Source organism: Schistocerca americana, chromosome 1 (genome assembly GCF_021461395.2).
Source record: "Schistocerca americana isolate TAMUIC-IGC-003095 chromosome 1, iqSchAmer2.1, whole genome shotgun sequence".
In the NCBI taxonomy this organism is placed as follows: domain Eukaryota; kingdom Metazoa; phylum Arthropoda; class Insecta; order Orthoptera; family Acrididae; genus Schistocerca; species Schistocerca americana.
The window spans coordinates 1,011,989,225-1,012,002,958 of record NC_060119.1 but is presented as its reverse complement, the minus strand read 5'-3'; the positions used below and the strand labels follow the sequence as shown (position 1 = coordinate 1,012,002,958).

The following is a 13,734-nucleotide window of genomic DNA, read 5'->3' as shown; positions in this document are numbered from 1 at the left end:
TAGTCTGCATAAATCTTTTCTATTCAAGGACTGTTGGTACTTGTAGAGTGGGCTGCACTGTGTGTGTGTCCACTTATCACACATCCACAGTTCGTCTTGCAAGATGGGTGTGAATATGTCTGATGGAATGGGACTAATCATATTCGAGTCTACAACAGCAATCAGTTGTAATGCTTCACTTGACTTATGTTAAAATATCTGAAGTTCTATAGCACATATGTGACCTGCTTCTGTTGCAGAGGGAGACAATTTAAAAGTCTCTGGGCCTCGTCAGGTGGTGGGAGAGCCGAGGCTGGGATGATGCATTTGGTACCCCTCATCCTGTAAAAAGTATTACTGACAGTGATATTGGAGACAATGAAATCCACATTGTCAAATACATATTGACAGTATGTTACACTTGGAACAGGCTCTTCAGTTTGGTGGACAGTTGACAGTTCCATTGGTTGAGCCATTTTACATAATAGCTCACTAAAAATAAGTAGTCACTTAATGCACTGACAAGGGGAGGCCGCCAATTGTGAAATTCAGATTCGATTCATACTGCGCATAATAAAAGCTCATGGCCAGAGGTGTAATGTGGCAAAGCACCAAGATACACTTTTCAGCCGTTGTCGAGAAAATCGACAGTTAAAAGAAACCGTTTCGGTGAAATACTCTCTACGATTAATAGTTTTCTACAGCATTACACCTCTGGCCATGAGCTTTTATTATGCACAGTATGAATCGAATCTGAATTTCACAATTGGCGGCCTCCCCTTGTGAGTATAACTTCACTATATAAACATGTACTCAGTGAAGTCTACTCATAAGAGAACTGGGGCACAAAATACTAGGGAGGTATAGTCTATCTGTAAACTGAAAAGTGAGCAGTGCTTATGGTGAGGGAACTCTCCTTTACCAGAAGAACATTAAGCTGCCATAGAGGATGACTAAGAATCAATTTCCCCTCTAGCAGTGTAGAACAGTGTGCCGAGATTTAAGCAGATTCTATCCGTATGCATTTCTTGTATTAGTGTTACTAGTTAATGTATTTTGTGGAAAATAAACATGTATTGCCAGTGATTGCTAAGGCATGCTGTGGATGGTTGGTGTAACTGTGGGAAACATCATGTTGTTGTTTTGTGTGACGCAGTGAGGTAGAGTGGGGAATCGCCTGCTTGATCTCAAGTTTGCAGACCTATAAAGCAGGGAAGTGCATGAGCACAATCCAGTGACCTACTTTTTTTCCTTGCACTTTCTACCCCACACTTCCCCCCCCCCCCCCCCCTCCCCGTTCCCAACCCAGTTACACCCCCGGAACTCAATGTATCCCTTAACACTGTTCTCCTACACTCAGTCATGGTACACACATTTAATATTTGTTTTAACTCACGTCATTTTAAGATAAACATTAAGTTTATGTTCCTAACAACGAAAATAAACAATTTTTGAAAATACAAGTAATTGAATAGATAAAAAATCTACTCACAAAGCTGCATGTCTTTGATTCTAGCCACCCCCAGGCCTTAATTTCTTTGGTCCCAGCATTTCTCCACAGTAACTGTGCCTTTCTTCACTCCTTTTTAGTTTTCTATGTCTTTCATTTTCTGACCTGTCTATTTTTCTCAGTCCCCCATCCACTTCCATAAGATACAATGCACTTAGCTTTCTGACTTGTGCACGATGTTTTAGCAGTAAATCTCTGCCTTGCAAATTACCTATCTTCCACCTTTAAGCGGTCAGGTTTTCAATCTTGTTTGGTGCAGTCCCCAACAGTCAGTCTTTCCTTCTCATCCCTTCCAGTAAGTCCCCCCTGACCCGGGGTTCTGGGCAAATTTTCCGAAATCTACTTCTTTTTCGTAAACCTCACCAGTCACTTTTCCTGTACCCCTCCTGCCAGGAGGAGGAGTCATTGGCCCTGAAAGCTTTCAGACTGTGGCACTTTTTTATACATGTATTCTCCTGCTGCCACTTGGTGAGTAGTTTTAATAATTTGTGATTTTCCATCCCCTGCAATGCGGAAACTATTAGTCCTATAGAAAAAACAAGTATGACCTTTTTTTGTAGGAAATGTAGTGTAGTTTGATTTTGACCCCTTAGGTCATGATTTTTCATATTTTGTTCATGATAGTCCCTGCTACCACTATGTAAAAATTTGCAACAGCACGAATTTTGTCATCCGGTCTAACTTGTTTGGTGTCGTTGACTGGGTTATTTTTAGAGATGTCCTTGCCTGCTCAACTGAACTTCCTGCTGCCTCAAGATAGTAGAAGATGGAAATTCCTATTCTAGTATGTCTCACTAGACTGGAGGCTCTAAATGCTTTTCCTCATTAATGCATTTTCCACCATTACTTTCTTGTCTTTTTGCAGTTGATGCAACACTCAGTCCTAAAAGACAACATTTATCTGAATTCTGATTGTGCATGAATCTGCTTAGCAAGAATTTTTTTTTGCCTTTATCTGATTGTCATTTCAATTTGATGACCATTTCCCTATAGTTGACAGAAAGACAGTGGTGCTGAAGAAAATAAATGGGAATCACAGGAAGAGGACTGTACCATCTGCAAATGGTTAATAATGAGAAGATGGAGGGGGAGAAAAGGAAGAGGTAGAAGGTAGCAAAGATAAGTGAAGGGTATGCAAGACAGATGGACAAAATGAGACCTATGCACACAGGAAACATGAAGGAAACGGAAGTCGAGTCACTTACTGGTTATTTTGTGTGGAAGAAACCAAGTGCGTACTGAAGAGCATGTTTTGCTTTATGAAGAATGTCAGTATTTCTGCTTTAGGAGGAAGGATCAAGTTTGTCTATGATGTTTACACATACATACACATACACTACTTTTTTAAATTCTGAAAATTGGATTAAAAGTCTTAATATTAGTCTGCAACTAAACTAATCAAATCAGTCAATATGTGGCAGTAATGTCCTTGATAGTTGCTAGCTTTTCTACACCAAATAATCACTACCTAAAGTAACAATATTAGAGAAGGAAAGTTGCTATTCACCATGTAGCGGAGATGTTGAGTTGTGATAGGCACAACAAAAAGATTCACGCAATTATGGCTTCGGCCATTAAGGTCTTTGTCAGCAATACACACACACAAACGCACATGCGCGAATGCAACTTGCACACACGTCTGTAGTCTCAGATAACTGAAACCACACTGTGAGCAGCAGCACCAGGCATGATGGGAGTGGCGACGGGGTGGGCCACCATGGATCCTTGCCCCTTCCATCCGCGTCAATACAGAAAAGTTTCCTTATCCCTAGCCAGATTCCAGTCACACATACTGTTCCCGTGTCGTTGGTTGGCTAATGAAATCCCCCCTAATGGCCTTACCATCAAATTACCCATCTCTGGTTGCCACCACTCCTTCCACAATGACCTCCACCTGTTCAGATTCCCCAATCCTTAGCCCTTACCAACATGGTCCTGCAAAACCATATCATCCATGCCCGAGCCTCCTTACAGTACCTTCTCTCCATCCGCAAAATTATCCTGCTATGTAATCCCAAATTCCTGGAACCCATAACATACATTGAAACTCTTGCCCTGAAGGAACTTGAGCAACATGTACAATGCCACCTCAAAAAACTCTCCATCCTGCTCACTTCCTATTCCCGGCCTCGGAGTACCACAGTCCACCACCTCTACAACAATCTCCAAATCTCCTCCATGTCCCCTCATAGCTGACAAACCGTCTCTCAGATCTACTACACTTACCCTACCCTCGAAAACTCCCTCCCACTACGACACAGAACCCAGAACCTAAACAGACCCAGACACAGTCATGAACCTTTCCTCCAGAAGCCATAGTCCCACAGAAATATCAGTCCTTTCCAAAGGCCTCACCTTTCAATTATGCAGGACTTGTTAAAGACCTTCTCTCCTTCTCCCAATCCTTACAGTGGAAACACTTTTTTGCCACCAACCGACCAGCCAGACTCAACCAGAGACCAATATTGAACCCTGCCCAACTCAGTTCACTCCTCTATCCAACCGTGATCCACCCCCACTGCCTCCAAACCACCCCCTGTTAACTTTCCAGAGTTTCTTAACCTCGAACCTTGCCTCACCATCATTCTCCAAATCCGTCAACATGCAAACTAATCTTACATCCACAGAAAGAACCGCAGTGCACCATCTAAAAATTTATCCTGACCTTATAATCCTACCTGCAGACAAAGGCTCCACCACTGTTGTTTTGAGCCGCAAGGATTACCTAGTGTAAGGACTCCGTCAGCTGTCAGATGCTTCCACCTACAAACCTTGCCACAGTGACTACATTCCAGTAATCCATCAGGATCTCCAGTCACTACTCAAATCCTTAGACCCCTCCCAGAATCTCTCCCCAGAGTCCATCTCTCTACTTAACCCTACCACTCCCTGCACCCCCAGCTTCTACATGCTTATTAAAGTCCATAAACCCAACCACCCAGGATGACCCATTGTGGCTGGTTACTGAGCCCCAATGGAGAGACACTCTGCTCTCATAGACCAACACTTTCAACCTATTACCCGGAACCTATCCTCCTATATAAAAGATACCAACCATTTCCTCGACCGACTCTCCACAGTTCCTGTCCCTTTGCCACACGGTGCCCTGCTCGTCACTGTTGATGCCAGCTCCCTGTACACTAACATTCCAAATGCCCATGGCCTTACTGCTATTTAACACTACCTTTCCAGATGCCCTATGGATTGCAAACCAACAACCTCCTTCCTAGTTGCAATGACCAACTATATCCTCACCCACAATTACTTCTCCTTTGAAGGCATTACCTACAAACAAATCCAGGGTACGGCTATGAGCACCTGCATGACACGATCCTATGCCAACCTATTCATGGGCCATCGAGAGGAATCCTTCCTAAAAACACAGAATCCTTAACCCCTTACCTGGTTCAGATTCATTGGTGACATCTTTGCTATCTGGATTAAAGGTGAGTACACCCTATCCACATTCCTCCAGAACCTCAACAACTTCTTCCCCATTTGCTTCACCTGATCCTCCTCAACCCAACAAGCCACCTCAGAGATGGCTACATCAGTACCTCCGTCCATATCAAACCTACTAACTACCAGCAATACCTCCACTTGGACAGCTGCCACCCATTCCATACCAAGAAGTCCCTTACATACAGCCTAACCACCCATGGTCATTGCATCTGCAGTGATGAGCAGTCCATCTCACTGAAGCCTTCACTGACCGTAATTATCCTCCCAACAAATTGTACAAAAATCTTTCCAGTCTCCCACCACCTCCCAAAATCCCACAGTCCAGCCACAGAGGAGTGTTCCCCTCATAACTCAGTACCATCCGGGACTGGAGCAACTGAATTACATTCTCCGCCTGGGTTTCGATTACCTCTCATCGTGCCCTGAAATGAGAAATGTCCTGCCCACTATCCTTCCCACCCCTCCTACAGTGGTATTCTGCCATCCACCGAACCTTCACAATACACTCATCCATCCTTACACAACCCCTGCACCCAATCCCTTACCTCATGGCTCATACCCCTGTAATAGACCTAGATGCAAGACCTGTCCCATACATCCTCCTACCGCCACCTACCCCAGTCTGGTCACTAACATCACCTATCCCGTCAAAGGCAGGGCTGCCTGTGAAACCAGTCATGTGATCTACAAGCTAAGCTGCAACCATTGAGCTGCATTCTGTGTAGACATGACAACCAACAAGCTGTCAGTCCGCCTGAATGGCCACCGACAAACTGTGACCAAAAAACAATGGACCACCCTGTTGCAGAACATGCTGCCAAACATATCCCTCATCTCAATGACTGCTTCACAGCATGTGCCATTGGATTGTTCCCACCGACACCAGATTTTCTGAACTACGCAGGTGGGAACTTTCCCTGCAATACATCCTACGTTCCCGTAACCCTCCCGGTCTCAACCTTCGTTAGTCACTGTCCTCACCCATCCAGCCCCCTCCCTGTTCCCATTCTAGCACTACACAGCCGTCATTTCACCACCACTACCAGTCTTTTAATTTCTTTTTATTTCTCTCCTTTCCACTACTTCCTCTCCCGCCCCCCGACCCCCACCTTCTCTCCTGCCCTTCGTCTAAACTGCAGCACTTCTCTGTCTGTCACCGCCACCATACAATCCCTCTCCCTCCCTGCTGCAGCCTCCTCCTTACCCCCACCCAGTTGCCACTCCCATTGTGCACTGGTGCTGCTGCTCGCAGTGTGGTTTCAGTTATCTGTGGCTGCAGACGCGTGTGCAAGTTGTGTGTGTGTGTGTGTGTGTGTGTGTGTGTGTGTGTGTGTGTGCGCGCGCGCGCGCGCGCGCGCGCGCGCGCGCGCGCATGCACGCATGCGTGTGTGTCTGTATGTATGTCTATTGCTGACAAAGGCCTTAATGACCAAAAGCTATAATTGTGTGAATCTTTTTGTTGTGCCTATCGCGACTCAGAATCTCCGCTACATGGTAAGTAGCAACTTTCCTTCTCTCATATTGTTACATTCCATCTTGGATTTTCCATTGTTTGATCCACTACCTAAAGTGCGTGAGGACATGAAATTCCTGTGAAACCCAGTCTCCTAGAAAATTCAATGTACAATGTTCATGTTTTTGTGACCTTCCCTACAGCACATAACATGAGAAATGAAAATAATTTTATGCTACTCACACACCAGTTGAAATTATATGCACGGACTCCATAGTATATCAAGCCAGAAATTTCAAAAATGAGGCTACAGCAGATTTTGTGATAGAAATGCTACTATTCGATAAAAGAATTTGTAGAGGATGAAATGATAATTTGAGCAAAGGGTAATTAAATATTAGATTTTACTGTATGTACACATAACAGAATTGTATTATTATTATTATTATTATTATTATTATTACTGCTACTACTACTATGTTTTTTTAACATCAGCTGTTCTGTGTTTACGGTGAAATTTTACCGCAGTTTTGATGTGTCTCCTATACCTGAATCAAATGATTTAGATTATTATTATTATTATTATTATTAGACAAATAAACCGTAATTCAGTACCAGGTCTTGACTGTCATCACATATGTAGTTAAGAAAGCCATCTGCAATGTCCACTTTGAACATTTGTTTGTTCAAGCACTGTTCAGCATGCTTTTGTGGATGAAAGCCTTTGTACTTTTGATAAGGGAGACAAAATAGCTTAACCATTCTGCACTTGCAGCATTTTGTACGCTGTTCAGCAAAGTCCTGAAACTTGACAAAGCACTTATGCACATTTCTAAATTTATCAGTTGGATTTATATCTCTATAATCCATGATTTAAGATGGGGTATTACCATCATACAAATGGCTCTCATGAAGCATTAACATATGTTCTTTCCTTTAATACTCTCTTCCACTTGTACATATAAATCTTTCTTTTGTTTTCTCAATATAGGTCTCACATTTATCACTTTTGTCATAGGTCACTTTCCGTCTACTCCAGCTTAAGTTTATGCATGACCACTGTTACTCTCTGATTGCTTGTGATTTCTGGTTAATAACTAGTTCTGGTCTTGCTTTGGGAAACTGTACATTACTTACAAACCCTCTCCTTTGGCAACCTCCACATTTATATTGTTTTTCCCGCTTGCAATAAAGCGTATCAGCATTAAAGTTGATGTCACATTTATTTGGTTTTAGCTGTAATGCTTGAAAGTTATGAGCAGAGAGGTAGAAGGGAGTAAATCCTGAGATTCTGCATATTCGTAAAAGAAACAGTTTGGAGAATGGTTCAGTTTCTGCTGACTGAGCTAATGATTTTCACATTTTGTTGATTGTATTTATTACTAGTTAGGCTTACAAGTTACAGTAATTTATAAATAAATTACAGTACACGACCAAGTGAAATATGGATTTGGTGTAACAGTGGTGACTTTTGGAACAACAGTGAGCCATGTAGCTAGTCCCGACAGTTGTGCTGACCATCTAGAACTGTACACAGTAGAAGATGCAAAGTAATTTTTAATGTGATGACTTCAAGGTGAGACATGGCAGCTCCTTGGCGGGAGGGGGGGGGAGGGGTGGAGTGGGGTGGGGTAGGGGCCATGAAAGTCAATTGCTGACAGTATTAAATGGTTTTGCAATAAGAAAAGGTTAAGGGCTACAAATACTTTTTCACAAGACTATGAAACATGCAGCAATGCGCCTATCAGATGAAAGGATTTAGTTGTTGGGAGATTTCATTTGCCCAGCACATTGCCAAGCAGAGTTTTCCTTAGCCTACTATTGCCTCCATAATACTCGTGCCTAAATCCAATGGAATCAGTATGGAGTATGGTGAAGAAAGCATATGTGGAAAGGTATCTGTCTCGTGTAACTCTCAACGTTAAAGGCCATGGCATCATAAGCCACCATAAAGCAGTTGTCATTTATGTGTAGAAAAAAACTTGCCGGTACCAGAAGAGATCTGCATTGATTGAAACTGACTTTGAAGATATAGCAAGAAAAGTGGCATGTGAAAGCAGTAAAGACTCGGGAACATTTGCCAGTTAGTGAAACACTTTCTGCTAAGTTCATTGTAGGTGTTCGTTCAACAGACAACTGACAAAAGTTTAAGAATTAAGCATTTTATTTGTCATTATTCTCAATAAATTATAATTTTTTCCATTGTTTCCAGTGGACTCACCTTTGTCTATTATACATTGTACTCTGTCACCATGACTGTGAAATGTTCTAATGAATGTTTGCACTGACAAGGTTGCCACAAGTTTCCCCAAGTGAAATTACCTGATTTCCAGACAAGTTTTAGCATTTTTCCCTGACAAATTTTGAGACCTCAAGGGTAAGTAAAGACATAAAAAAAAGTAAGGCTTCTATATTTCTCTACCTTGTAAGCAAAACTCTTAATACTGACATCAACATATTTTGTAATGAACAGTTTCTAGATGGAAAAAGCATGCCAAATGGTATGTGTGTTTCATTAAGATCACTGCAGTTATTTTATTTCAATAAAACGAAAAAACACTTGATGACAAAAATACGCATTTCCTTGGAGCCACAAGACAGATTTAAAATACTTTTTTGATTTCAGAAATAACCTAAGAAAAATGTAGGCATCTTGAAAGAAGTGTGTAAGGCGAGGAAGAGTTGTGTAAGCCAATAGTATAGGTAACTGCCAATAAAATGCTGGTTCTACTACGTTCGTTATTGTTGGTTATTACCCACTGTGTTATATCTTTTATTTTACAGGTATTGTGGAATTTTTCTTTTGAGAAATATATTAGTACATAGTGTACAAAGAGCACCACAGTCCTACGTCCATGGATCAACCACAAAAATCCACTGCATTATGCCACAAACAGACCCGGCCTGCGGGTAGATCTGACAGGTAGGGCTTGCACATTAATGGGAAACAATGGGCTTCAGATCAGCAAGCCCAATCCGTTAGAGATACTGGCAGAAATGGCCTGTGGCTTTGGCCCATGGTGGAAGTCCACTCATGTGGCCAGCTATTAACGTGTCAAAGACACCATGTCAATGAAATGAGACTGCAGTGATCAATCCATGCAAAAGGTGACTTGTGCAAATACTCTGAGAATCGGTACTAATGAGGAAGGTAGCAATCCACTGTAGAGATGATTGCTGAGCTGCAGACAGGCATGTAGAAAAGACGACGAAACTCTCACAACTAAATTTTTGGCTATAGCCTTTGTCGAAAAACAAGGGCACACACACATTCATACAAACACTCAGACAACTTGTGCACAAGTGACCGCTGTCTCCGGCTGCTGTGTCAACAATCTTTCGAGAATCAGAAGCAAACAAACCACCCCCTGCCCCTCATCGGCAGCTGCTAGGCTAGTGGCAAGAAGTACTAACTGCTACTTGAGGGGAGTAGTAGGAGGGGGAGAAACAGTAAGAATGAGGGAGTTGGGATTCAGCACCCAGAACTTATGGCAACTCTGAGTACCTGAAGCTAAAACTCTGCATAGTGCTGTCCTCATCATGAGACATGCAATTTGCTTGCCTATTATAGCCCATTGACATAGGATTTTTTAATGAATGTATGTTGATATCTCTTTGGTGTAATATAATTGGGTATTTGACAAAATAAATCATCTCATTTCAATACAAAGATGCAGGATAATTTAATGCACTGAAGTAAACAGAAACTAGATTTTCTTCTTCATTTTTCTGATAATCATTTTTATTTTGTGCGCAGTATGTGATGCAATAATATTATCAAATTTTGTCATTATTATTTTACAGTACTCCACTGTAGCAGCACAGAGCTGTCCATATGATTATTTAAGTTTCCCTTGTGTCTTGAGTATTCAATGAGATTTCTGGAATACTGCCATGTATTCCAGTACTTGGAGGGCAGATATTTCAGGTGTGTATCATCCATCTACTCTTAGGATGAGTCAAAGACAGCAGGATGGAACACAACTGAAATACTGGCTGTCTGGAAATATTCACAAAAATCTCCCAAGCTGTGAGCAACAATTTAAACATTACAGTGTTCTTTCTTCTGTAAAGTGTAACTTACACAACTGTAGCATTATTATACCAAACAACTTGACAATTTAAATTATGGAATAACAATTGGCTTAAAAGGTTTGCCATTTTCTACTCCATCTTGTTCGCAGTAAATTTTGTGAATCATTTATATTTCAGTTCTTTTGTGTGAGCAGAAAAGAAAGAGACATAATTTTTCTCTGCGTATGAAGAAAATGGTTGATGATTATTTTAAAAATACATAAAAATGAGAAATGTTCTTTGCATAATTATGCAAGATGAAAATTTACAGTCTGTACATAATGTTGAAATTTCAGTATAACATTTAACACATTTCCAAACACACACACACACACACCTAATAACACTCACTTTCAATACTGTATCTGAACAGAAAGCTGTCAATAACCTACAAACAGCAAAAAATTCAGCAACAACAGTTAGAATTATTTAGTTACCACATTACCCAAAATAACTATCATAAAATACTGTCACTTACATAGATTTCTTGAATACTGAACCACCGGAATGTAAATAATAGTAATAAAAAATGTACAGGAAGCTTCAGTTATCACATGAAAAGATATAACAGAATGATTGTCTGAGAAGTTAATGTGTGTCCATTATACGCCTCACATGAATAACAAGATATAGAAAATTAACAATAAACTCTGGTACAACAGAAAATTTAACAACAGTAATGGAATTAGTTAAAGGCTCTACTTTACTAAAAAGCAGTAACTACTGCTGCTATACAGAACAAAAACTCAAACATTTGACAAACTGTACATTTCAAAACACAAAAAACTATATAAATGGCAATTTTACATTATATTTAAACTTTAATATCAATTGAATTCTGAAGCCGCATTATAAAATTATTTATTAATATTTTCCTTGGTTTTAACATCTGTATTGCACAGAAATGTTTCCTTTCCACTCTTCAGGTTTGCAATACTAATGGAAACTGAAGTATGCACAGTAACAGAGCATATTGGACAGAATGTTCCTAAAGACCAAATCAGGGGGAACAACATTTAAAAGGTAGTAGTGTTAATTTCGACACTACAGTATAATCTACCTCTTTTCAATGTGCACTTTCAGTCATTTGTGACTTGATTTTTAAGATGATTAAATGATGTAATCCCTGAAATGTGAATGTAATATTATAAGGTTCCCAGTATAGAGGGAAGAGGAAAGGATTAATTGATGACAATAGCCATTTGCAATACAATTACAAAATCTTGCCCAGTTGTGTAAAGTTTGGTTGAAGTTTGTACTTGAAGGTATAAACATTCATTTGAAAATTAAATGAAACAGAACTTTCTTCTGCACCATACATTTCATATTTTATATACTATGAATACATATTTACAAATATCACACAAAGCTGCTGCTTGGTTGATCAAGATATACTGCCCTTCGACTTCGACATATTTTAGCATCTCTTTTTACATCATTAGGACGAACAAGCCTTGCACATGGATTTGGAGCATCTGTTGATGCTCGAAATGGAGGGATATTGCTTACTCCCCATAAAGAAGCTTTTGAAGGTAAATGCTTAGGTTTTGGAGGCAAAGGTGGTGGATCACTTAATTGCCGTGAACGTGTTGTTACAGATGCAGTATTACTGTTCTCATCTGTTGAATCACATGTAAGAGTCACATCTCCAAGATCTGCTTCCACCAGTGTGTTATCGGGTGAAGAGTTTCTGTTTACTGCCTCACTGTTCTTATCAGTTCCACTGACACCAATTTTCTCACTTCTTGTCAATTTGCACCCACTGAACTCCATAATTCCAGCAGATCGACCTAAAAAGTATTCTTCTGCCTGCCTAGGGCTCGGAACAACACTGTCAGCACTAAAACTGCTGTCTAAGAAGTGTGGAACCAAGCCTGTGCTTGACTCTTTATCAATGTTCAGGGGGTTTTTAGTGTTTGGTTCAAGCAGCAAACTTTCATGGCTACTCCCAACTGCCTGTGCTGTCGGCACTTCTGTAGAATCATAAAATTTTGTTTGGCTTGGGTCCTCACTCCGCCTAAATTTTCGAAGTTTCTTCCCAGTCTGTGGGGCATTTTCCTTATCCTGTAAAAGGATAAACATAAGTTTACACAATATGATTCACAATACCTTAAAAATAAACAAATGAAGAATAAAAAAATTGAATATACTTACATCTAACAAGGTGACTGCACCTACTTGGCATCACTGATTTCGTCCAAATTTATGATATATGCAGATCTTTGCCATAAATGAAAGTGACAGAAGTGGGATCTGCAGAAAGCCAAGCATTTAAAAAAATAGCATTTTTGGCAAGGTCAGGCTAGGCATGAGCCAGTTATGTTAGTGTAGTTTCCAGGCAGTGGTTGGCACAATGGAGAGACTGCTGAATGGTAATACGAGGGGTGTGGGTTTGAGTTCCTATGTGGGAACTTTTTTAATTTTCAGTTTTTACGTTATATATACTGCAAATAAACCTAAATAATGCTCAATATAGTGCACTTATTAATATTTTCATTAAAAACATGAAAAGCAAAGGCATACATGAGAATTTAATATATAAAATTAAATTCTTATACTATAGTTGATAATTTACACACGCTGGGCTGATGTTCATTGAAAAAACAGGAGAACCTACAGTTTCGCTGCAATTGCCGAGGGCTACTCGAAGGTCAAAATGAAACAAATGGAATACAAAGTCCTGTACACTTTAATTACTATTCCTTCTTGGACAGCTAATTATAAAGTCCCCATGGACCTTGGAAATTATTTGCAACCCCAAAATTTTCTTTTGCCTTTCCTTTTCACAGCTTTTCACACCTTAATCAATATATCAAATTTTTATTTTGGTTTATCTGCCGAGTAACTAATGTAAAAATTGAAAATAAAAAATAAGTGAGAAAGTTTCCACATACGGACACGACATCGCGGCCCGTAGATTACTGTTCTGAAGTCTTTCTGCTCCTGGAAACTATGCTAACATAACGACTCAAGCTTCGCCCGGCCTGCACCAGAAACGCTATTTTTTCTAAATGCTTGGCCATCTGGAACTCCCACTTCTGTCACTTTCGTTTCTGGCCAAGTCCTGCAAATACTATAAATTCAGACAAAATGTGATGAGCAGGCTTGGTTCCCTTGTAAGTTATTTATTATGGCAAATGTTTTACTAGTAGCAGTCATTTGTATTTGGCTGTTGATACGTATATTACAGAAAATGGATAGTACTTTAGTGATAAGTATGTGTAGATTTGGGCCATGAAAGAGACCAGCTGATGTA

General features: G+C 40.3%; 1 protein-coding gene across 6 annotated transcripts in view; it reads right to left on the bottom strand.

Annotated features, from left to right (window-relative positions):
• Positions 1-9,031: 9,031 nt before the first annotated feature.
• Positions 9,032-13,734, bottom strand: part of LOC124616175 (regulator of G-protein signaling loco) — a 252,994-nt gene continuing 248,291 nt past the window's right edge. For 4 of the 6 annotated variants that reach the window (XM_047144494.1, XM_047144479.1, XM_047144485.1 and 1 more), the window contains exon 13: positions 9,046-12,542. In XM_047144494.1, the coding sequence (XP_047000450.1) occupies positions 11,838-12,542 (705 nt within the window). In that variant the 3' untranslated portion in view covers positions 9,046-11,837. Of the gene's footprint in view, positions 12,543-13,734 lie in introns of all 6 variants that reach the window. The other 2 variants (XM_047144462.1, XM_047144471.1) reach the window with 2 other exon arrangements.